Here is a 27,336-nt window from a genome sequence, read left to right as displayed (position 1 = left end):
CTGTATTCCCCGGACCCCATTGGGAATACTCCCCTGAGATCAGTCCAAGGGTTGCCCCCTGATCACCATTTCGGCTGTTATTAAGCCTTGGGGAGACCCTCTAATGAGTACCTAAAGCTAAAATTCCACTCTGCCTTATGCTACTATAGTCGTTATTCCCTAAAATGCATCTAATGTGTTGTGTGTTTTTTTTTTTATAAATATTAAAGAGTTCAATTGTATTTAATTTTATTCAAAGACACAAAAAATAAATCTTTAATGCTATTTGTCCATTTATGTTCAGACGTGTCCCTAAAGTCTGATAAAAGGGGCTTCTCTTTACCATGCTATATGGTAACATGCAATATTAGTATTTAAGGAGATTTTATCTAGTTAAGCAAAAATAGCTAAAAGAAAGCAATTAAGAGTTTAATTTATGTCTTTCAAAAATATCCATGGCCAAGGGACATGGAGGAGATCATGGGTGATTTCTATGCGAGTAGAATTACCCGAATGTACCTTATAGCTAGAGTGTTCTTAGAAAGAAAATTATTTTACAATGCAATTATTCTTTTCAAGCAAAAAAAATGGAAAAACGTGCAATATGCTGTGTGACTATATTCTATTTGAATGTATATATTCAATATTAATATTTGAAAGCCCTATCCTGTCCAGTCCACACTGACGATGGTCCAGGATGTCCAGGGTTGATCCAAGAAATTAAGATTTGAGGAATTATCCTCACATAAGAGAGTTGGTGGTCCAAGAAAACAGTTTCTCTATGAGGTTAAAGTGGTGTTCCCAACTTATAAAGTCAAGTCATATTAGTCTTTATAATCGGTGGTAATTCGACCTTCGGGACCCTCACTGATCCTGGGACTGAGAGAGCCATAGAGATAATAGCGCTGTATCCCCTTCCTTCACAAGCTCTTCATTCTCAGGGTCAATGATGGTCCTACAAATTATGAAGAAAGGAAATATCCTAGTAATATACAATAAATTGTTAAGCTGGGGATAACCTTAAAGGGTTTATCCAAGACTAAATGTTCTTTTACTATGAGACTAAAACTAGAAAACTAACAGGTAGGTGGCTGCTAACTAGTTGGCAACTACCTGCTTGTCCTACCCAACGTCGGCTCAGAGCAGTCGCTTCGTGTCAACATAGTAACTCTTCTTCCGAGGAGCTCTATCGACAGATCGGGACTTCCTACATCATGCTATTGACAGACGGCTCTCCACAGTTATGCAGCAGGGAGCTGGCTGTCAATCAGCATGACATCAGTCACTCCAAGTCAACAGAGCAGAGGGAAAGAGAAGCCTGTCTGTGGAAGCTGCTGAATTGTCGTTGGGAGTGGTCAGTGATTGCTCTGTGCTGGCAATAATTTGTGGTCTGGAGAACAGGCAGGTCTTTAGGCCCTCAGTAAATATTAATATAATCCTGGATAACACCTTCACGGACTCAAAAAAAAGGATTTTCTTTGACCCTCCTGGACTAGAATAAAGCCTTCAAAACATCTGTGCAAATCCCAAATTTCAGTTTCGTGGACCAGTGGGCATTTGATAAAAGATATTCAGGTTACCTGAATTTTGGGGTTTGATGCAGAATTTAGCTTTAACAGTAATATGCATTAATGCTACTTGTATGATTTTATTATGTAAATTTAGTTACTTGACATGTATATTGTGATGGGATTTAGCAATTCTACTTTGTGTCTCTTTTTTTTGTACTCTACTTTATTAAGTGCCAAATGTTTTTTTCTTTACAAAGTAAGCACATTAAAAAAAAAAAAAGAAAAACAGTATTTTCCACACATTCCTGCTGCTTCCGTCATGGAGAAAACACAAGTGTTGATCAAAATCTAATATATTCTTCATAGATGTATATTTTGCATTCAAAAGGACACTGCCTTTATTCCACTTATTTGCAAATGCTCCATCATAGCCTCCGTGGTTCATATCGCAGTTCTATATATCTTTATTTTATTTTATTTCAAAAACATCATATTATGTTGTAGAAGTGAAACCTATGTTTCTTGTATGTCTTCAGATGAATATAGTGTTTAACAAAAGATTCTAACAGGGTATTTACTGAATATGAATGTGAAAAATATGTGAATAAAATATATCTTGAGCCACCATACTTCTGTATTACAGTGCAATGGAACATTCTCGCAAGGGTTGGTGGCCATTGTTGATATGATGGATTTGGTGTTCTCTGATGGAAAGTTCCATTCTAGAGGGAATGTATGTAGAGTATAGCCTAGAATGAAGCCATCAGATGGTTACTGCTTTAATTACCAGTGTATATAAACCCTTAGACTTAAAGGGAATTTATATTTTGGTGTATTTTTTGCAATGTAGAATTCTGGCATAAAGTGGTGGTCCGGGACTTTAGGATACAGTGGGTTCGAAAAGTATTCAGACCCACTCTTTGTTTCATTACAGCCATTTGGTAAATTCAAAAAAGTTCATTTTTTTTAACATTAGTGTACACTCTCCACCCCATCTTGACTGAAAAAAACAGAAATGTAGAAATTTTAGCAAATTTAATAAAAAAGAAAAACTGAAATATCACATGGTCGTAAGTATTCAGACCCTTTGCTTAGACACTCATATTTAAGTCACATGCTGTCCATTTCCTTGTGATCCTCCTTGAGATGGTTCTACTCTTTTATTTGATTCCAGCTGTGTTTAATTAAACTGATAGGACTTGATTTGGAAAGGCACACACCTGTCTATATAAGACCTCACAGCTCACAGTGCATGTCAGACCAAATGAGAATCATGAGGTTAAAGGAACTGGCCAAGGAGCTCAGAGACAGAATTGTGGCAAGGCATAGATCTGGCCATGGTTACAACAGGATTTCTGCAGCACTCAAGGTTCCTAAGAGCACAATGGCCTCCATAATCCTTAAATGGAAGAAGTTTGGGACCGCCAGACGTCTTCCTAGACCTGGCCGTCCAGCCAAACTGAGCAATCGTGGGAGAAAAGCCTTGGTCAGAGAAGTAAAGAAGAACCGATCACTGTGGTTGACCTCCAGAGATGCAGTAGGGAGATGAGAGAAAGTTTCACAAAGTCAACTATCACTGCAGCCCTCCACCAGTCAGGCCTTTATGTCAGACTGGTCCGACGGAAGCCTCTACTCGGTTAAAGACATGAAAGTCCAAATAGAGTTTGGTAAAAAACAAATGAAGGACTCCCAGACTATGAGAAATAAGATTCTCTGGTCTGATGAGACGAAGATAGACCTTTTTGGTGATAATTCTAAGCGATATGTGTGGAGAAAACCAAGCACTGCTCCTCACCTGCCCAATACAATCCCAACAGTGAAATGTGGTGGCAGCATCATGCTATGGGTGTGATTTTTAGCTGCAGGGACAGGACGACTGGTTGTCATTGAAGGAAACATGAGTGTGGCCAAGTACAGAGAGATCCTGGATGAAAACCTCTTCCAGAGTGCTCTGTACTTCAGACTTGGCCGAAAGTTCACCTTCCAACAAGATAATGACCCTAAGCACACAGCTAAAATAACAACGGAGTGGCTTCAGAACAACTCTGTGACCATTCTTGACTGGCCCAGCCAGAACCCTGACCTAAAAGCAATTAAGCATCTCTGGAGAGACCTGAAAATGGCTCTCCACCAACATTCACCATCCAACCTGACGGAACTGGAGAGTATCTGCAAGGAAGAATGGCAGAGGATCCCCAAATCCAGGTGTGAAAAACATGTTGCATCATTCCCAAGAAGACTCATGGCTGTACTAGCTCAAAATGATGCTTCTACTCAATACTAAGCAAAGGGTCTGAATACTTAGTTATGACTGTGATATTTCAGTTTTTCGTTTTTAATAAATTTGCCAAAATTACTGCATTTCTGTTTTGTTTCAGTCAAGATGTGGTGCAGAGTGTACATTAATGAGAAAAAAATGAACTTTTTGAATTTACCAAATGGCTGCAATGAAACAAAGAGTGAAACATTTAAAGGGGTCTGAATACTTTCCGTACCTACTGTAGGACCCCAACAATCAGCTGTTTCCGGTGTTGGCAGCTGGAACTGCTCAGTTACAGAGTTACACAGCTCTGTCGACAGTATAGTGGCCGCGGTTGGGTACTGCGCATCTGCCCCTTATTCAAATCATTAGGGGGTGGATGTACAGTACACAGCCACGGCCACTATTGATGAAGCTGTGCTGTACAGCTCCGACACTGGGAGCAGCTGATTGGTGGGGGTGCTGGTTGTCGCACCCCCACCGATCAGACATTGATGACCTATTCTAAGAATAAGCCATCAATGATAAAGTCCCGGACAACCCCTTTAAGATGTTGTTGTGCAGCCTTCCTGATAAACCCAGTATATAACACTGTACGTTGTGCTCCATGAGCTGTTATGTAGATGTGCTGTATATGAGTATGATCTGCCTTTGTAATATCTGTAAAACGCTGTACATGTTTTCACTGTTCAGACAAAAGCAGTATTTTCACAAATAAACATGTTGTTTCATTACATGGACTGTAGTGGAGAATCGTAATCTTGCATTAAAGGGAGATTCATGTGGAAAGAATGCCCAAAGGCAATTCTCTAAAGGCGATTTACCTGAATTTCGCACCTACATATGTCACCATTTCTACGCACAGGGCACTTGTGACACACAATCAATTTTGTCAACATTTTGGAAACAATTTTTATTTTCACTGACTTGATTTTGTCAGTTTTGTGTAATATTTTTTGCTGTATTTGTCAATTTATACTTTTTCCTTTTTCTGAATAGGCGGACAGTGCAGGTATTTGGCTTTGAATATGATAAATCTAAGGGTAAATTAACTAAGGCTACTTTCACACTTATCCGTCGGTACGGGCCCGTCGCAATGCGTCGGGCCGACGTACCGACGGACGCTGTGAATAACTGCAAGACGTGGACAGCGGATGCAGTTTTACAACGCATCCGCTGCCCCATTGTAAGGTCCGGAGAGGAGGGGGCGGAGTTTCAGCCGCGCATGCGCCGAAAATGGCGGACGCGACGCACAAAAAAAGTTACAAGAAACGTTTTTTTGTGCCGACGGTCCGCCAAAACACGACTCATCCGTCGCACGACGGATGCGACATGTGGCAATCTGTTGCAATGCGTCGCTAATGCAAGTCTATGGAGAAAAAACGCATCCTGCGGGCAACTTTGCAGGATGCTTTTTTTCTCCAAAACGACGCTTTGCGACGTACGTCACACAACGCTAGTGTGAAAGTAGACTAAGACTGCCATAAAGGGAACCTATCATGTAAATAACATTACTAACCTGCCAATATGGGGCTAGTCTGCAGGTTATTAGCGTTCTGACACCGTGCGGCCACTGCACTGAGCCCCATTGCCAGGAGGAAATTAACTTTATTACCCTCCGCACCGGTGCTGGTGCGGGTTCAGTCGTTGCTCTAATAATGAGCTCTAATGGTGAGCTGGATGTCAGTCAGTGTCGGGGCGCTATTACAGCCATCACTCCCTATACCCAGAGCAGTGAGTGAAACTGTGTCGGCACCACCCCTATAACTGGAAGTTGAACGCTGCCGGGGAAAATAAAGTTAATTTCCTCCTGACAGTGGGGCTCTCAGTGCAGTGGCCGCATGGTGTCAGAACGCTATGAACCTGTAGATTAATTCCATATCTGCAGGTTAATAGCAATATTTTACATGACAGGTTCCATTTGAAGTGGTTGATAGTTTAAAAGAGTTATCCACTTTTGGGTACTTTGTCTTCTTACGACAATCATGTATGCTTCATATTTTTATCTAGGTTTCATTAAAAAAAAAACAATTTGCTTTCTATAGCCTCAATGTGACATGTTTATGTCTATCTTTACAATGGGTTAAATGAGAGTCTGTCAGTGAGCTCATTCATATGGTCCAAAGGGAGAGTTTCTAACTCTTTTATCTGTCCTTTTTTGAGCTTATCTCATCTGATTTATGACCACCGGCCACAACAAAAGTTGAATGTCCAAGGAAACAAAGAGCCTATAAAAGCCAAACGGTCTTTTTCTCCATCTCCTCCTTTGTGTCAGGAAATCAGACTGCACACAGATGTCATCCATGTGCAGCCTAAAGTATTCCTTACACTCATTGACTTGCATGTCGCAGTGTGATCCGAATATCAGGTCAAACTTGGGCATCAGACATGTGCCCGAGCCCATAGACTAACAGTGGTCCGAGCACGATCTGATGTTTTGTCGGATCGTAGTTGTCTGTACGAGCCCTCCATCTTATTATACAGCCAGCAACGTAAAGGTAAAAAAAAGCGTGTAAAAGCCAAACAAAGCAACATTTTTAATGAAGACCAATAGCAAAAATTATTTTTTAGATCAAAATTCATGTCTTTAAGTATAAAAACATTACTCTCGGAGGCGTCTAAATGCTTTTAGCCAACCTTTTTAAGTGCCACCATAATTCCACTTATCATTGTACTTATCTGCACATTAATAAAATGACTCCATTTATCACCTAAAGACTCGCATCAGATTAACAAAGCTGTAGCTCTGTAAGGCTAAAAAGACAAATATCTAAAGGGGTCTGTAGGGCTAAAAAGCCAAACATCTAAAAGGGGTCTGTAGGGCTGAAAAGCCAAACATCTAAAGGGGTATTCCAGTCTAAAATATTTATCATCTATGTCTGATTCTATTGCTTACAATTGTCAAAATCGTATTTCAAAAAGCGTAACCACATGCAGATCCAGAGCTGGACTTGGCCCATTCAGACAGACACCAATGGGTCCCTAACACCCCACTGGTCTAGTAGGAGAAACTCCCATCTGGAGTCAGTAGAACTAATCACTTGCCACCAGGGTCTATTATGGTTTGATTCCCATTACTAGTCATTCGATCTCATTGATGGTGCGTCTAGTGGGTGCGATGACAAGAATAACGAATACATGGTTCCCGAGATCCCACCAAATCGATATACACCCCTCCAGCATTATTTCCATCTATATGTAAAGTTTTTCTGTCTGGAGCATCTCGAACTGTCAGCACAATGCACATTCATCTAGATTCTATTTCTCATTACTCAGCAATTCAATGGATTTACACACAGAAATCACTTCCAAGTGCAGTCACCAGTCAGCGGAGACAGACGCTGCAGATAGTTAATAGACTGAGGCTTGGACACTTTGGGTCGGGTCTAGACATTCATTCTGTCAATATTATCAGACTTAATAGGCCAGGTGAAGGAAGACAGACTCAAAAAAGGAGCCATTCTCGCCCATAACAATGCGTTATTTGAAATGTCGAATCCCAATTCTAATTGGTTGCTATAGGCAACGTAGACACATTTTTAGAAGGACAGTTATAATACATGACTTCCAAAGGAGCCATAGAAAATTAATAAGTAACTGATCACAGAGTATTTCAGGACGTTTGACTGACTTCTCACTGATGTGAGGACTTTAGTGAGGATAGACAAACCTTGAAGCGCCACTCCGGGCACCAATGCAAAATCTGTAACTGCCCACTCCCTACCCTTAGCTCTTTCTAACATCTTCTTATGAGACAGCGAGGTCTTGAAATTCCTTAGATATCAGGGTCCTGGCGAAACTGCTACCTCTGAAACTCTTTCTCCAATGACAGGACTACCATGTTATGGTCAGGGCCTTGGCAAGATGGCGTAAGGCATCACTCCATTCTGAGATGGCAATTGAACTTCCATACCAAGTAGTCTTGAAAAACCTCATGCACCATGACATACATGTATGTCACCATTGGGGTGTGCGTGTATGGAATGAACTCAGGAACATATCAGAAAGGTGCTGGCTGTACTATACAGCTGAGACCTGCCTCAAAGAGCAAAAAGCAAAGCTCTCATGTGCCGGTCTAAAGTCCCTATGACAAAATCTCAGCGTCCTGAAGGCTTTCCATGGCAGCTGTGGGCCTACATAAAGGGTAGCTATAGCTAGAAAATGACCTATAGACTAAATTGTTGTGCTAAATGTATTTTTAAAAACATGTTGGCCTTTTTTTTATTTTTCCCAATACAATTTGTCTTAAAGCAAATTACAGGGTCATTTTTGGATGACAGGTTTTCTTCAGGGCTACAATATTGCCCTTTTTATGAATTTCACTGTATATTGCAATACCGTAATACAGCAGTATATAGTGCAAGAGATCAGTGATCGCAGGTTCAAGTCAACTAAAGTAAATTGAAAATTAATAAATGTTTTTAAAAACATAAAACAATAAATTTATGTTTAAATGATCCTAATTCACCAAAAAATAGAAATAGTAAAAGTACACTTATTTGATATCGCCGCATCTATATTATAAAAATATTAAATCACAGTAAACCGTAAGGAAGGAATATCGAAACGCCAAATTGCAGGGGTTTTTTGTCATTTCAACTCCACAAAAAAATTAAAATAAATAAATAAATGACATGCTCTCCATTTCTATCAATAAAAGCTACAGCTTACTGTGCGAAAACTCGTATGGCTTTATCAATGAAAAAATAAAAAGTTATGGGTCTCAGAAAATTATGACACAAACCAAATATTTTTCACAGAGTCCTGAATATTTATTAATTACTAAAATAATGAAAAAAATCGACATGTTTGGTAGTGCCGTAATTATGCTTACCCGCAGAATTTGGTTGCCAGATAATTTTCATCCCACAAAAATCATTGTCAAAATTGCACTTTGTGTTAATTATTTCACACTATTAGGTAAATTTAATTGGGTTGTTCAAAACTACAACCGAACCTGCAAAAAAAAAAGCTCGGGTGTATCTATATCAACAGAAAGATAAAAAAAATTATGACTTTTGGAAGAAGGGAATGAAAACTGCAAAAATGAAGAATGGCCTGGTCTTAAAGAGATAAATCTACTTTAATAACAAACCATATTTACATGGCCCCCTTAGATTGATGTGATGTCCTTATGGTTTCATAAAGAGTGCCGAAGGACGGCGTCACACGAGCATATATTTTCGGATCTAACTCTGATCAGAGTGTCGGCTTACTGTGATCTGATTCTTTTGCATGCGAGAATCATATCACAGGTATGGAGAAGATGGAGAACTTATGGTAATTTCTCCATTGTCTGAGCCAGCAGATGTTGGACTGCACCCAGACGATATCCCACAGACTTGTATGGGTGCGCGTGATCCAAGTATCGGAGCCAGAAGCAGCATGCTGCGATTTTTTCTTTTATGTCAAATTGGCATATGAAAATAATTGCAGATCTGCACTGCCCCATAGTATAACATTGGTCCGAGTTCTATCTGATAAAACATCAGATAGCCCTCGGTAGTGTTACATGCTCATGTGAACGAGCCCTTAGTCTTCATGATATAGAACCATAGCTGGAAAGTCTGAGCATGTTACTACGGTATGTTCACGGACCCTTACAGGTACCACAGCGTATAGTTCGGTAGGTGCATAGACTGTTCTGGGCACCACAAATTGTGGTTCACTGTATGCCAAAGCATTTATGGGCACCAAAAAATGTGATTTTGTATGTGCGAGTACCCTTGCGGGTGACACAACATTTGGTTCTTTATGTGCACGGGCCCTTACAGGAGGCACAACACGTGGCTCATTATGTGAATGGGCCTTTACAAGCAGCACAAAATGTAGGTCACTATGTGCCCAGGCCATTACGGGCAGCACAAAATGTGCTTTTATAGGTGCACGGGCCCCTAAAGACTCCATAAAATATGGTTTGCCAAGTACACAGATGCTAATGGGCAGCACTAAATGTCATTCAAAGTAAATATCTACTTTTAACTCCTTTCATCTGGACCGAGACATTGAATCGGTCTATGAAAGAATCTGTCTACAAAGCACAGATCCTTCCCGGCCAGCGCCATTATCTCCATGAGAATGTCTGTAATGAATTATATATGGGATATGAGTACTTACACTTTAACATCACCGGTGATGACAGAAGATAAACCAGAGCAGACGAGCAGATATATCATCTGACTTTCTGCTTTCAAATAGCGGCTTTAAGTGAAATAAAGCCGCCATCCTATGAGTATAAGAGTCTGACAATACACGAAGGGACACATTCAAGATTTTCCACTTGTACTGCCGAAATCTGCGGAAATCTGCTTAAACAAACCTACGATATCCGACAGCAGTAATGAAGTGGGTGCAAAGATCTCAGGGGACGTGGAGTTTATATATCCTGTCACAATATACTGTCAAGTAAGCCGCCATGCAATCTCTGTGTCACCGAGCGGCAAACCAAAGTCGTTCAGGTCCTTAATGCAGTCTGACATAGCGTTTAACACACGGGTATTAATGTGACCCCGCTGAAGCTAATGTATTTCTAAGTCATATTTATAGAAAGGAGCCACGATTACAGGCTGCGAAGGCTGCCGGCCTGCTTCATACATAGTGACTGACATAACAGGCGCAAGGAATCACAGCCCAGCAACATGTATAAGTTATATAAAGGGGCTACAGCTAAAGCGCCATTCCATCCCAAAACCTTTCTCCAAATGTAGAATATGTTGGAAGATTTGCAACCAATTCCAGTTGCATATAGAGTATTAACAAGCAGAAGTAGCACTATTTCTGGGGATAAAAAGGCAGTGCTATTTACAGTGCCTTGAAAAAGTCGTCATACCTGCAAATTTTTTCCACATTTCTACACTTTTACATCCACAAAATTAAATCTATTTTATTGATATTTGAGGTGATATGCCAACAAAAAGTAGCAAGTATTTGTGATGTGTAAAAGAAATGATAAATGGTTTTTTAAATATTTTAAAAATATAAATCTAAAAATCCTTTGTATTCAGCCCCGTGGGGTCTGATACCCTTGAATTAAGTCCTAAGTGGCTAATTGCCTCCAGAAGTTAGGGTACCGTCACACAGTGAAATTTCCATCGCTGCGACGGCACGATTCGTGACGTCGCAGCGTCGTATGAATATCGCTCCAGCGTCGTAGACTGCGGTCACACTTTGCAATCACGGCGCTGGAGCGATGCCGAAGTCCCCGGGTAACCAGGGTAAACATCGGGTTACTAAGCGCAGGGCCGCGCTTAGTAACCCGATGTTTACCCTGGTTACCAGCGTTAACGTAAAAAAAACAAACAGTACATACTCACATTCCGGTGTCTGTCCCCGGCGTTCTGCTTCTCTCCACTGTGTAAGCGCCATAGCCGGAAAGCAGAGCGGTGACGTCACTGCGTCACCGCTGTGCTCGCTTTCCGGCCGGCAGGCGCTCACACAGTGCAGAGAAGCTGAGACGCCGGAGGACTGACACCGGAATGTAAGTATGTACTGTTTGGTTTTTTTACGTTTACGCTTGTAACCAGGGTAAACATCGGGTTACTAAGCGCGGCCCTGCGCTTAGTTACCCGATGTTTACCCTGGTTACAAGCGAACACATCGCTGGATCGGTGTCACACACAACGATCCAGCGATGTCAGCGGGTGATCAAGCGACGAAAGAAAGTTCCAAACGATGTGCTACGACGTACGATTCTCAGCAGGGTCCCTGATCGCTGCTGCGTGTCAGACACTGCGATATCGTAACGATATCGCTAGAACGTCACGGATCGTACCGTCGTAGCGATGGAAATTTCACTGTGTGACGGTACCCTTACATAGTTAATAAATTGAGTCCGCCTGTGTGTAATTTATTCTCAATATAATTACAGCTGTTCTGTGAAGTCCTCACAGGTTTGTATGAGGACATAAGGGATCAAACAGCATCATGAAAACCAAGGAACACACCAGAAAGGTCAGGGATAAAGTTGTGGAGAAGAGTAAAGCTGTGTTAGGTTATAAAAGAAATAGCCCAAGCTCTGAACATTTTACATAGCACTGTTCAATCCATCATACAATATGGAAGGCACAACAGCAAACTTACCAAGACATGGCTGTCCACCTACACAGATATTGGAAGCAAAGAGAGAACTAATTAGAGAATCGGCCAAGAGGAGCATGGTCATTCTGGAGGGTCTGCAGAGATCCACAGCTCAGGTGGGAGAATCTGTCCACAGGACAAGTATTAGTTGTATGCTCCACAAATCTGTCCTTTATGGAAGAGGGGCAAGAAGAAAACCATTTTTTAAAGCAAGCCATAAGAAGTCACGTTTGCAGTTTTAAAAAAGCCACATAGGGGACACCTCTAGCATATGTAAGAAGGAGCTCTGATCAGAAGAACTTTTTGGTCTAAATGCAAAACGCTATGTGTGATGGAAAACGCACACTGCACATCACCCTGTAAACACCATCTCCACCGTCAAACATGGTGGTGGCAGCATCCTGGTGTGGTGATGCTTTTCTTCAGCAGGGACAGGGAAGCTGGTCAGAGTTGATGGGCAAATTAATGGGACTAAATACAGGGCAATCCTGTAGGAAAAGCTGTTAGAGGCTGCAAAAGACTTGAGACTGATACATAGGTTCACCTTCCAGCAGGAAAACAACCCAAAACATACTGACAGAGCTACAATGGATGTTTGGATGTGTTTGATAAAAGCATGTTCATGTGTGAATGGCCCAATTACAGTACTGACCTAAATCCCATTGAGGATCTGTGATAAGACTTGAAAATTGCTGTTCAGAGATGCCTCCATCCAATCTCACTGAGCTGGAGCAAGAGTGCAAAGAATGAGCAAAAATGTCAGCCTCTAGATGTGCAAAGATGGTAGAGACAGACCCTGAAAGACAGCAGGAGCAATGGCACTGAAAGTTGGTCCTACAAAGTATCGACTCAAGGGGGGCTGAAAACAAATGCACATCACAATTTCCAGATTTATATCTTTTAAATATTTGGAAAACCATAAATTATTTCCTTTACACTTCACAAATACTTGCTACTTTGTGGTGGTATATCACATAAAATGCCAAGAAAATACACTTAAAAGGAATCAGTCAACAGGTTTTTGCTACCTCATCTAAGAGAAGTATAATATAGGAAAAGAGACCCTGATTCCAGCGATGTGTAAGTTATTTTACTTGGTGCAGCAGTTGTGACAATCAGAGTACTCAGATGTAAAATACAGCAGAGCTGAAAAGCTAATCCTGCACAAACCAGGTACATAGTCTATAGGCAGTGAGCTGCTTATCACAGAAGTTGCCGGACTAGGTCTCACATGCTGCTATAACAGCTGTAGTCCAGGCAATGATAATCACCAGGTGATAAAACCTTCATCGTAATTAAACAGCAGCTACCAGTCTGATGAGTGACGCATCATTGAAATCTGTGTTTTAACCCTTACCACACGCTGTAATCAGATTACATAGCAAAAACTTGCTGACAGATTCCCTTTAAATTTGTAATGTGCAAAAATATGGAAAAGTTCACAGGGCATGAATTGAATACTTTTTTAACGCACTGTATATCAGGCCCATATAGCCCCAGATTGACTACTTGGTATTTTTACAGTATATTTCCTTAGTATGCTGTTTGCACCGTGCTCCATATATACAGTATATGTATCCAGGATACACAGCTTTGATCATAGACAAAAGTAATAGATATCAAAAAGATTAGGGAAACCTATTAGAGTCTTAGAAATAGATTGTGTGCTGAGTGCACTCAATGCCAGGCAGCTGCCTGGAAAGCAGGTCCGGTTCTAATATGCATTGAGAGAACACACAAGGTACATCTTTAATTTTGATAATGTTTTATTGCCTGGTTGGATTATGTCTCACACATTAGATTCTGTATAGACACAATGGAATCAGAGCCTAAAAAAATAATTCAAAGCAATTAGAAAGTTTCAGATCCGACATGCCCATTGAACTCAATGGGTGTTTAAAAAAAAAAAAACAGAAGCTATATGGACTCCACATTATTTCTGTTTTTATTGGATTCATTTGAATTATTAACATAGGAAATCGTTGTTCTCGTAACATGTTTTATATTGTTAATGTATAAAAATGGATGCCATGAATGTAAAAAAAAAATGGACATACGGATGTCATATGGAGGACAATACCAGTGAAGAATTGTTAGGTTTTTCTTAATACAAAAAAGACGATTTTACAAATGCTCTACTGAACCTGGGCTTAATGTGAACCTGTCAGCAGGTTCTTAGACCCAAACTAACATCATCTATGGAAAGTCCCTGTAATGCTGATAACGTCCGTTCCTTCATTTTAGAAGGCCTTGTCCCAATTTTAGGGCTTGTGCATATGGCCGTATTTGGTAAATGTTATGCTATGGGGCCACACACATGTCTGATTTTTTTCTCAGATAGGGCCAGGTCCATGAAAAAAATCGCAGCATGCCTGAGTTTGATTGATATTCAGACTGCACTCAGCCATGCAAGTCAGTGAGTCCATAGAAAACAGCGGACTTCACTGGGATGACGTCTGAGTGCTGACGATTTCTGCGCACTGACAGAATGGAAACGATGGACACAGTAATCAATTGTACTCGTCTCTTACAGAGTACCATTGACGCTCTCACCGCCGGGTCAGAGAGACGTCAGCAGTGTGATCAGGTCATGTGATTTCGCTGCTGATGTCACTCGCCGGTGCGGAGAGCAATCGTGGTATGTGCTCCACGTTAGTAAGTAGAGCTGAAAACACCACTGATGAGGGGGATATTTACTGCTTGGGGGTTATTTACTCCATGTTGGGGAGTATTTACTGCCTGGGGGAGTATTTACTGCAGGTGGGGATGTATTTACTGTGTGGAAGGGGTATTTACTATGTGGAGGGGTATTTACTGGGCGTGGGTTGTGTTTACTGTGGAGGCATTACTGTGTGTGGGGTGGGTTATTTACTGTGTTTGGGAGGTATTTACTGTGCTGGGGGTATTTACTATGTGTGTGGGTATTTACTGTGTGGGGGTATTTAATGTAACAGGTCTGGGGAGATTTAGTGTAACGGGAGATGATTTGAGGACACAAGTTTTGGAGCAAAGAAGGGACAGGTGCAGACACAATATGGGGAGCTGAAGAAATTTAAAGACACAATATGAGGAGGAAGGTATGAGTGAGATGGTGGGCATGTATGGTTGGATAGGTGCAGACACAGTATGAGGAGCGAGGGGAATATGTATGCGGACACAGTATGGGGAGTTGGAGGGATGTGTCAGGAAACAGTATGGAAAGTGAGAGGGTATGAGGAGGGAATGGGAAATGTGTGAGGAGACTATTGAGGGGAATGGTGCGAGGAGACACTATGGGGGAAAAAAAGTGAGTGGGCACAGAAAAGAGACTGAGTAGTGTGGGGGGGTAGGATGGGGGAACAATGTAAGGGCATAGCCAGGAAGAGACTGTATACCAAGGAGGGGGAATGTGGTGAGGGGCACAGTATAGAAACTGGGCCCTATACGGGGGACCCAGTGTGAGAGGACAGTGTGAGGTCCAGTATGGAAAGTAAAGGGCAGTGTGAAAGGCATGTATCATAAGAGGGACAGTGTGGGGTCATATTTTGAGCAGGGAATATAGTGAGAGGCAGTTATTTATTCAGGGCTCAGCATAGGGCAGATATTTTTATTCAGGAGCATTATAATGACATTGATATCTTTAAGGGCATGATGGAGGATGTGCTGCAGAAGACCGGAGAAGATGGAGGTCTGCATAGACAAGCTAGGGATGAGAAAATTCATCATGGCGTCTGGACAAGATGAAGAGGAAAAGAAAGAGAACGACTCCAGAGACTACGTCATCTATAAGGTACCTGGATGTCATTTTTTTGTGATACTGACTAATTCTCATATTTTCATGTTATGAGCATTAAAGGGGTTGTCCAGGTTTGAGATGACTCTGTAGTCATTCTATGTGACTGCAGACTTCTGAATTCTCACAGTGCTCACGCTGTCAGGATTTTCTTGTGCCAGCAATTTGCATACATGTGGTCATGTGCCGACTAGACAGGCGTGGCTTCATTCAATGAAAATGAACTGCACGAGGGTGGACACATCTAGTTGGAAGGTGGCTAGAAATATACAAATCACATACTTGCACAAGGGAGAATGTTTAAAGCGTGCAGTGCATGCACTGCGGAAATTCAGATGTCTGCAGCCACCTACAGTGACTGCTGACTTTCATCTCAAACCTGGACAAGCCATTTAATTGTAAAATGAAGCCCTGCAGCCAATCCTAACAGCGTGTAATGTTGTAACTGTCAGGACTCTGCTTGCAGGTTCCAGCAGTCATCACATGGCCATTTTTACTCATATGCGATTTTCAATCTCGGGTGACAATGAGCTTTTCTTTTGGCTTCTCTCAGTTTTTCAATGAACATTGAATTACGAAGAGCAGCTTGTCAGCATGTGACTGAATTCTTGCCCCTGGTGCCAGAAAACTTAGATACACCTCTGCTAACAAGTCACACTTCTCTGTGACCTGCTCCTCTGCCCATAATCTCATGCATGTGCCGTCATTATGAAAGCGTGATTATCGATCTGTGCATTCGCCACCTCTGGGAATGATGGCACTTGCGATAGATCTCAGACAGGGAGCAGGTTACAAAGAAGAGTGACCTATCAGTCACTGGCAGGAAGCCGACGGTGGGCGGGGAAAGTGGGAGAGAGGCCGCAGAGGTGTAATAGTATGGCCACGCTCCAGCACTTGCCACTCATTTGCATGAAAATGTATTTCTATAAAATGGAGGCATGGACTTCTAAAACCATTACAGGGACTTTACATACATGACGTTAGTTTAGTGTTTAAAAACCAGCTTACAGGTTCCCTTTAAAAGGATCCTGTTATGTAAAATAACAATATTAACCTGCAGACATTGTGTTATAGCATTCTAACACCATATTGTGCTGGCACTGAGAGCCCCTCTGCTAGAGAAAATTAACTTTTTTTTTACCCCCCGAGCAGCATTTGGCTTCCAGTCATAGGGGCGGCTCCGGCATGGTTTCAGTCACCGCTCTGCGTATAGAGAACAGAGGATGTAACCGTGCCCCCGATACTGACAGCTGGCCCTAATACTGAGCAACTTGTCAGTCACTGACGGGGTGCGATTACAGCGGCTGCTCTCTTTACACGCAACGGTGACTGAAACTTTGTAGGCGCCGCCCCTATGACTGGAAGCCGAGCGCTGCCGGGGGAATAAAATTCAACCCTTCCCGGCAGCGGGGCTCTACGTGCTGACACCGCAGAACACTATTAATCTGCAGATTACCCCATACCCGCTGGTTAAAAGCATTATTTTACAAGACCGCGCCCCTTTAAGATCAGCGTTAAAGACTACTGAATGGGGAATATATTGCTCTGCCTTCCTTCAACTTAATATAATAATTTTAGAATTAGGTCAATTTGTTCTATCCGTTTCTTTATCATTTCTAATATGTCTATTAGGATAACAGCTGGATCTGTGCTAAAAGTATAAGTACGGTACATTAATATTAGCTTAATTCTTTCTGTTCAAAGACCTCAAATCTTAAATTAGTAAAATCTTTTTTTTCAGCCCCAAAACATCATTAGGGTCCTCTGGAAATATCCTCCTTGTGTATTGATTACTTTGGAGTAACAAGGATTGCGTTATACCTAATAAAGATTATACAGTGTCACGTGAGGGAACAAGATTTGGAGTAAAACTCCTACATTTATTATCTTCTAGCATTTGTCGCTGGTGACTTCTCACATGGAGCTCAGCTAACAATGGTCTTCTCGGTCCATTTTTCCTATGAAGCAGAATTAAACAACATTGTGATATAACCTGACCTAACACTAGCTGGTATCTTACATGTGAATGATAGGCTTCTAGAATTATCCCATGACTTAATACATATCTGACGTAACCCATACCATCACCTGCCTAATCGGCGTCCATACATCCTGCAAAAGTGTGATGATCTACTAAACAAACCCATGCATTGCAGTTATATCCTTTCTTCTGGGAGGTAAATACTGTGGCATTTGTCTACTAGAGAATACAGAACACTCATGGGGCACGGCTTAAAGTGCAAAAACATTCACCAAAATTTGAGTAAAAAAAATTGGCACAAAGTAAATAAATCAATATGTGGCGGAAAGGTGCACAAAAATGTCAGACAGGTCTATAAAGATGCACAAAATGTATCATCTAGAACAAGTCACCGATTTGGCTCTTCTTTACACCACATTTTTCCTACAACAGTTCCTATGTAGTACTATTAAGTTACTCCTGAAGAAGACCTATAACATTTCACTGCTCTCCTTCAAACTCTTTTCTTCAGGTTCACACAACACAGTTTATAGACATTAGGCACTATTCATCAAGGCTAAAAAGCTTTGAAAAGTCACGAAATTTCGGCACAACTCGAGGTACCGATCGTCATATTTATGACAAGCCGCAGCGTTCGCTAAGTCACAAATCTTACTCAGTGACTGGAGTGGAACCTCTTCGTCACGCATACCTCCCAACTTTTGAAGACGGGAAAGAGGGACAAAGTTTGTGGCGCGCTTTGCGCGCCGCGGCAAATTTTAGGCCACGCCTCTGACCACACCCATTCATAATTAGTCACACCCATATCCACGTCCCAACCACACCCATTTAGCACTGCTGATCACACTGTTTCATATACAATAATTATAAACAAAAAAATATGGCCACACAGTGCCCCATACTGTATAATGGCCACACATGATGCTCCACACTGTATGATGACCACACATGATGCTCCATACTGTATAACGGCCACACATGATGCTCCATACTGTATAATGGCCACACATGATGCTCCATACTGTATAACGGCCACACATGATGCTCCATACTGTATAATGACCGCACATGATGCTCCACACTGTATGATGACCACACATGACGCTCCATACTGTATAATGACCGCATGCATACTGTATAATGGCCGCACATGATGCTCCATACTGTATAATGACCGCACATGATGCTCCATACTGTATAATGACTGCACATGAGGCTGCATACTGAATAATGACTGCACATGATGCTCCATACTGTATAATGGCCCCACATGATGCTGCATACTGTATAATGGCCCCACATGATTCTCCATACTGTATAATGACCACACATGATGCTCTATACTGTCTAATGACCGCACATGATGCTGAATACTGTATAATGACCGCACATGATGCTCCATACTGTATAATGGCCGCACATGATGCTCCATACTGTATAATGACCGCACATGATGCTCCATACTGTATAATGACCGCACATGAGGCTGCATACTGTATAATGACCGCACATGATGCTCCATACTGTATAATGGCCCCACATGATGCTCCATACTGTATAATGGCCCCACATGATTCTCCATACTGTATAATGGCCCCACATGATTCTCCATACTGTATAATGGCCCCACATGATGCTCCATACTGTCTAATGACCGCACATGATGCTCAATACTGTATAATGACCGCACATGATGCTCCATACTGTATAATGGCCCCACATGATTCTCCATACTGTATAATGACCACACATGATGCTCCATACTGTCTAATGACCGCACATGATGCTCCATACTGTATAATGACTGCACATTATGCTCCATACTGTATAATGACCGCACATGATGCTCCATACTGTATATTGGCCGCACATGATGCTCCATACTGTATAATGACCACACATGATGCTGCATACTGTATAATGACCGCACATGATGCTCCATACTGTATACTGGCTGCACATGATGCTCCATACTGTATAATGACTGCACATGATGCTGCATACTGTATAATGACCGCACATGATGCTCCATACTGTATACTGGCTGCACATGATGCTCCATACTGTATAATGACCGCACATGATGCTCCATACTGTATAATGACCGCACATGATGCTCCATACTGTATACTGGCTGCACATGATGCTCCATACTGTATGCTGGCTGCACATGATGCTCCATACTGTATAATGACCGCACATGATGCTCCATACTGTATAATGACCGCACATGATGCTCCATACTGTATACTGGCTGCACATGATGCTCCATACTGTATAATGACCGCACATGATGCTCCATACTGTCTAATGACTGCACATGATGCTCCATACTGTATAATGACTGCACATGATGCTCCATACTGTATAATGACCGCACATGATGCTGCATACTGTATAATGGCCACAGTTCTCCATACTGTATAATGACATACTGGCACGCAGCTCACACACACGCTCACACACACGCAGCACACACACACGCAGCTCACACACATGCAGCATCACACACGCGCAGCATCACACACACATGCAGTATCACACATACACACGTAGCATCACAAACGCAGCTCACAAACACATGCAGCTTTGACACAAATGCATCACACACGCAGCCATCACACACACACAGCCATCACACACACACACGCAGCCATCACACACACACGCAGCCATCACACACACACACGCAGCGATCACACACACACGCAGCGATCACACACACGCAGCCATCACACACACGCACGCAGCCATCACACACACACACCCATCACACACACGCAGCCATCACACACAGCCATCACATACACACCAGATACCTCATACACACGACACACACACACATGCAGCATCTCACACACACACATGCAGCATCTCACACACACACACATGCAGCATCTCACACACACACATGCAGCATCTCACACACATGCAGCATCTCACACATCACACACACACACACACACACACACACACACACACAATCTCCTCTGTGGTGCAGGGGCGTCCATGTGCAGCTCTTCAGTTTCTCCTGCTGCTCACAGCTCTGCACTGTCCCGGCACCTCCCCCGTCTCTCCTTCTCTGCCGGGATACTAGGTAAGAACAGGAGAAGCCGGAGCTCCGTGCACACACAGGAGGTAGTGAGTCGCTGACCTCTCATCTTGATCGCTGCTGGCTCTCAGCCTCTCTGCCTCAGCGTGGCAGGCAGCGCAGCGCCGCACAGGGGGCGGGGGGCGGGGTCGCTCGGGAGGTGACCCAGCTTTTATAAAAAAAAAAAAAAACAGCCACAAATCTAAGTTACTCAGGTGCCGCCCCCTGCATTGTCCCCGCCCTAGGCACGTAGTGCGGGACAACTAGTGTCCCTCCCGGGATCCCGGGGCTGACTGTCAAAATCAGGACAGTCCCGTGGGATCCGGGACGGTTGGGAGGTATGGTCACGTGCTCTAGATTCATTAAGAGGAATGTGCCTCTTCATAAATCAGGAGCGTCTGACTCCAGCACACCCCCTCATCAAGGCCAGCCTATACAAATCGGGTCCATTTATTTTTATTTGATTTTTCTTTTCAGTAGCCAACGTGAAGGATATTAACTAAGGAAAGGCAAAGGCATAAAGTTAGCACTGATACTTTTCTATAGGGTTATTTTACAGATTTTGTTTCTAAAAGACACATTTTTGAACATGTTTTAAGCCATTAAAAACGCAATAACGAATTCATACTGGCATATATGAGGCATTTAGTGCAGGCAGGACACACCCAAACGGGGTGGGCATTGCAGGCCCTATACGGAACGTGTAACATAGGCGTCTGAACTCAGCCTTACCAAAGGGGCCCCTTGTGACAACGCCTTACACCAGTATATTCCCAGTATTCGTAAATGCAATTGATCACTAGATATGAAATCTACCAACACTGGGATCAGTTCTTGGAAAACATTTTCTCTACCTCAGGGTTTGGTTGTTTAGCAGCCATCCATTTTTTTTAATTGCCACTGGTATTTCCAAGCTATCTTCCTCTACAAACTTAAATGTGTAAGAGTCCAAAATATTTTTCACATTTCTACAACTGAAATGCAGATTGATCTCTACTTTTTATTTGATGGCCTATTCTTGGGATAAGCCATCAATATCTGTTCTGCATGGGTGTGACCACTAGTGGACACAAACAGAAGAGGGCCCCTGTGTAAAACCAATATATGGTCCCTTCACAGTCCAATAGCTCATCGTAATGCACAATTTCATGGGATTTGTAGGTGGGACCTTTTGGACCCCTGTATGGCAGCACAGGTTACACTAATGGTAAGTCCGGCCCTGGGTGCGACACTCAGCACCCTCACCAATCAGCTGTTTCTGACAGCCCAAAGTTATGGGATATTGTCGGAACACATAGTGAATGGGGATAGATATACAGTCAGAGGAAGATAGAGTCCAGCCCAGCTTCTAGATCTATAGGACCTATTGGCCTCTATAGTTTTGACTGAGCTTGTGTTTTGACAGCATTTGAGAACTTCCAGCTGCCGGTGACAGCTGATCGTGGGGATATCTGGTGTCACACCATCACCGATCTGATTTTGATGGCCTATCCTATTAATATCAATAGAAAAGTAGTGCCCACCCTCTTTTAAAAATGATTTACATCTAAAATGTTATCCTGTAATCCCTTCTAAATATCTATGTGATGTACTGTAGCTGCATTGAATTAGTCACTCATCACGGTCTTCCCCAGTTCCCAGTGCCACACTGGTCTTCTTCTCGGTCATGTGAGCTCAAATCAGACTAGCTGGGTTACACAGCGGTTTACGTGTAGACCGTTAGTCACTTTCACAAGGTAAGACTATGCACTCACACGATATTTGGAAAACATTTAGAAAGAGGGGATATATTTGCGGGGGGTGTTGTATTCTGTAATTTGTGGTTGGTGTGAAGTTCTTTATTAAACCTATTCTTGCAAAAATCAGTATTTATCCATCCAATCTTAGCATTAATATTTATGGGCAAAGAGTGACAACCTCCTCATATTGTCCTGACAGGAGAGAACCATAAAGAGATTGATAACATGAGAACAAGAAAGCCCTCCGAGTCTAGGAGAAATGAGAACATGAACGGTCAACAGAAAAGCCCAGGAAACAATGGCACCCTACAAGGAGCAAAGGAGGAGACTCCCTGAGCAATGAGGACGTGATTACATGGAAAACCAAAGCACAATCTGTTTTTTATTTTTCTATGTTACTTACAACTTTAGATTTCACGCTTTGCAAACTTTTTTTTGGACTTGTTTATGGCCGTTGTTTTGATAGATTCCGCATAGAAAACTTGTCTACTTTATTTTTTTATAAATTAAGACCATGTAATATATGTTGGATTAATTATACCCAAGACCCAAAATGAAAAGGGTCAAGCCTATTATATAGAAATATAGATTTTATGAAATTGTAGGTTTAAGCAGCACTGTGAAATGTATTCAGGATCACTATCAGTACAACTAGTAGGAAAGCTTCATTTATCACTTTTATCATCATTTATATTCAACAATGTCATAGAAGTTAACAATTTAGCTTTATGAAGCCTTGATCACATGATGATAACCCTCTGGGGGTAAAATAATGGAGAACTCGGTTGTAGATGATATGTACTTTATTAGACTTAGAAGTCTATAAATGTCATGTCCGGCCATCTGACCACTTAAAGGGAATGTGTCAGTAGGAGTCACACTTCTAAGTCTAGGTCATAGAAAGTTGAAAAAAAGAGACAATCACACATATTTGCCATGGATCTTTATAGCAACTAGAGCTTTCTACAATGTAATCCACAACAAATGCCAATCATTCAATGTCCAAGCACTTAAAGGAATTGTCTTATCTTAAACTACACGTCTGCAGTCACTCTGTGACTTTAGACTTGTGAATTCTCATATTGTGCACACTGTGCGATGTGAGGACTCTCCAGTGCCAGCATTGGCAAAATGTAGTCAAGAAGGCGATTTGTATGCTTTCGGGCCACATTCCTACTAGACTGAGCGAGGCCGGATACAGTCTAGTCGGCAGGTGACCGCATGTATGCAAATCACATACTTGCAGACACACACCCTTCTCTAACAGCGCTGGCACCAGAGAACCCGTACTTCGCACAGTGTGCGCAATGTGAGGTTTCACAAGTAGTCACATAGAGCGACTGCAGACTTGTAGTTCAAGACCAGGCAAACCTATAAAGCTACTGTAACTGGACATTTTATAACTACCTAAAAGCACAGCACCTAACGAGATTGTATCATCAAGAAAAGATCTGTTGTTTAAAATTCCGTTTTTGTAAAAATATTTAAAAAAATATATATATAAATCTTTCAATGTTCACAGTGACCACTGATGCTATTTTAGACTCATACTTTCTGTATCATTGTCACAGACCAGATTTCAATGTCAGGTAACACTGCTATACACAGCTGATTATACAGGATCCCGCAATTACAGTAGGCGATGTCACAGCAGACCCTGCTCCCCCTCTTTTCACAATGACCTTTGCACACGCTCATTAGATGCTTCAATACAAAAGATAGGGACTGAGACACTTTATTGCTGCTAATGTACTTGTGCATTTTCTGAAAGAACAGTAAGTATGAGTCTAGATTGTCCCCAGTGGACAGTGAGAAAATTGCAAAATTTATATTTATTTTTGTACATGATATGGAGAAAAAAGTAAAAAAAAATTACCAAACTTTCATCACAAAAACAAAAACCTGATTTAAACAGTATGTTATTATCTTATGAGACATTTCATTTAAGTGTCTATAAAGGGTATTGGCTTTTGCAACATTGTGAACATAATTTTTACTAGGAAATACAATACAATAGTTTATGCGCCATACACATGCAATCAAATTTGCAGGAACAATGAATGATTGGCCTCAACTGTGTCATCACCTGTTTTGTTTTTATCACATATGGCAGAAAATAATTTACACCAGAAACTGTTAAGATACTATTGTAATTTGCAAATCTATGACCATGAATGTCATCTTTAGAGGGATTCTGATGATGTTTTACTCTTAAATGAGTTGTCCACTACTTGGCCCCCTTTTTTAAATAATGTAGACTCCACAAGTAAAAAAAACACTTTACACTCGACTCCTGTACCAGCACTGTTCCAGCGATTTTGGCGCTGGGTCTCCTTGGGCTCATGTGACATTGTTATGCCCCGTGAGCCCTACTAATGGCTGCTGCACTCTCACCCGCCTTCAGCCCAGAAAAATGAATACAGAAGTCTAATACTGAATGCTGATTGGCTGCAGGGCTCACATGGCATAACTATGGGGCACGTGCCCTGGGATCCAGTGCTGACATTGCTGGGATGACACCTGTACGGGTGGTGGGTATATGGTGTTTCTATATTATAACGATGACTTTATTTACAGTGAACCTGTCAGTAAGGTTTTGCAAAGTAAATTATAGACTCTGTCAGGGCGCTGCTGTTATATTGAATTAAATGATACCTGATGTGAAGAAATCCGTCTTGTGGTTCTTGTGTAATTAGTGTTAGAATTCTCAGTTAATGAGATGTCCGTGCTCCGAGGCAGTACTGTAGGCAGAGTCTTATCTTCCTGCTCTAAGCCAGAGAAACCAAGGAAAGACTCTACCCACAGGCCGCCCCGAGGCGCAGTAGCAGTTATTGGATCATCTCTATATACACCGATAGCTGCTACTGCGCAAGCGCTATTTTCAAATGGAATTTTTTTTATATTGGGATAACATCAACCATAATAATTATATGCACAGTAAACATGCGATCATGGTGCAGCGCAGGTGCCGTGGCTGTTGCCTGCCTGAAGAAAGGTTTTGTTTTTTTTCACTACGTATATATAATATTCATTATGTAAACTAGGGTGCAGGTCAGTGAGGGATCAGTGACCTGTCAGAAACCATACACATGAATACCTAATCAGAGCGCCACATGAAGACCCCACACAGGCCGTCCAGGGCACGAGCAATGAACATATCATTAACTCAAAACTGAAAATAAAGATTAAACAAGAACCACAAGACAGATTTCATCAACCAAGATATAATTTTAATCAGTATAACGGCGCCGACCTGACACTGTCTGTAGGTTACTGAGCACAATCCTACTGACATTTTCACTTTAAGAAGGGATTGTCCAGCTAGTGGACAACCTCTTCAATGCCAACACCAAAAAGAGTATCTTCAATCTAAGTTTGGCCATGTCTGATACTGTGCCTCATCCTTATTTACTTGAAAGGTCTGAGCAGCAGTGCCAAGCATAGCCACACTCATGTGGACATTGATTTGACACTGTGCCTTCTTTCCTTTAATCACTAAGGGCTCTGGAGAGCAGAATCCCCACCATCTATAATTAACAACCTGTCCTCTGAAAACTCCTTTAAAGATCACTATGCTTTAAAACACAAACAACTGATGTCCTGCTTACATGATCATTTTGTCTTTGATTGTTTCCTCTACTGTAAAATGGGATCTACCTCTTACCAATCAACACCTTTCTAACAAATCGATGGGTTTACAGAAGCAGAATATACAAGAAGGTACTTACCAGTGTACTCTCTGCAGGGTGCCAAGATGTGACTCTTTTTTTATTCTGTGCTAAGTGACAATCGTGTGCTTTATTTTGTGAAAAGTAAATGTGAATTATTTCAACGACTCCTTCAATTTTGTGTTGTCTGTTAGTGGTAAGAAATCGAAACTTCATGAATGCAGGAAGCGTCACAAATAGTGTTGAGCGATACCGTCCGATACTTGAAAGTATCGGTATCGGAAAGTATCGGCCGATACCGGCAAAGTATCGGATCCAATCCGATACCGATACCCGATACCAATACAAGTCAATGGGACTCAAGTATCGGACGGTATTCCTGATGGTTCCCAGGGTCTGAAGGAGAGGAAACTCTCCTTCAGGCCCTGGGATCCATATAAATGTGTAAAAGAAAGAATTAAAATAAAAAATATCGCTATACTCACCTGTCCGACGCAGCCTGGACCTTAGCGAGGGAACCGGCAGCGTTGTTTGTTTAAAATTCGCGCTTTTACTTGGTTACGTGAAGTCCCGGCTTGTGATTGGTCAGGGCGGCCATGTTGCCGGGACGCGGACCAATCACAGCAAGCCGTGACGAAATTACGTCACGGCTTGCTGTGATTGGTCCGCGTCCCGGCAACATGGCCGCCATTAACCAATCACAAGCCGGGACGTCACGGGAGGCTGGACACGCGCCCATTTTAAAAAGCGCGCGTGTCCAGCCTCCAGTGACGTCCCGGCTTATGATTGGTCACGGCGCCATGTTGCCGGGACGCGGACCAATCACAGCAAGCCGTGACGAAATTACGTCACGGCTTGCTGTGATTGGTCCGCGTCCCGGCAACATGGCCACCATTAACCAATCACAAGCCGTGACGTCACGGGAGGCTGGACACGCGCGCTTTTTAAAATGGGCGCGTGTCCAGCCTCCCGTGACGTCCCGGCTTGTGATTGGTTGCGCCGCGGTCAACCAATCACAAGCCGGGAGGCTGGACACGCGCGCATTTTAAAATTTTAAAATGGGCGCGTGTCCAGCCTCCCGGCTTGTGATTGGTTGATCGCGGCGCAACCAATCACAAGCCGGGACGTCACGGGAGGCTGGACACGCGCCCATTTTAAAATGCGCGCGTGTCCAGCCTCCCATGACGTCACGGCTTGTGATTGGTTGCGTCTCCCATGTGACTGCGACGCAACCAATCACAAAGCCGGGACGTAATTTT

The 27,336-nt window shown here is 42.3% G+C and overlaps 1 protein-coding gene across 1 annotated transcript in view; it reads left to right on the top strand.

The window, feature by feature from the left end:
- LOC143775228 (substance-P receptor) overlaps nucleotides 1–26,245 on the top strand; it is a 322,920-nt gene extending 296,675 nt beyond the window's left edge. The window contains exon 6 of the mRNA XM_077263108.1: nucleotides 22,609–26,245. Coding sequence (XP_077119223.1) covers nucleotides 22,609–22,745 — 137 coding nt within the window. The 3' untranslated portion in view covers nucleotides 22,746–26,245. The remainder of the gene's footprint in view (nucleotides 1–22,608) is intronic.
- Nucleotides 26,246–27,336: the final 1,091 nt, after the last annotated feature.

This window comes from Ranitomeya variabilis, chromosome 5 (assembly GCF_051348905.1).
Source record: "Ranitomeya variabilis isolate aRanVar5 chromosome 5, aRanVar5.hap1, whole genome shotgun sequence".
In the NCBI taxonomy this organism is placed as follows: domain Eukaryota; kingdom Metazoa; phylum Chordata; class Amphibia; order Anura; family Dendrobatidae; genus Ranitomeya; species Ranitomeya variabilis.
This window is presented reverse-complemented; position numbering and strand designations above follow the sequence as displayed.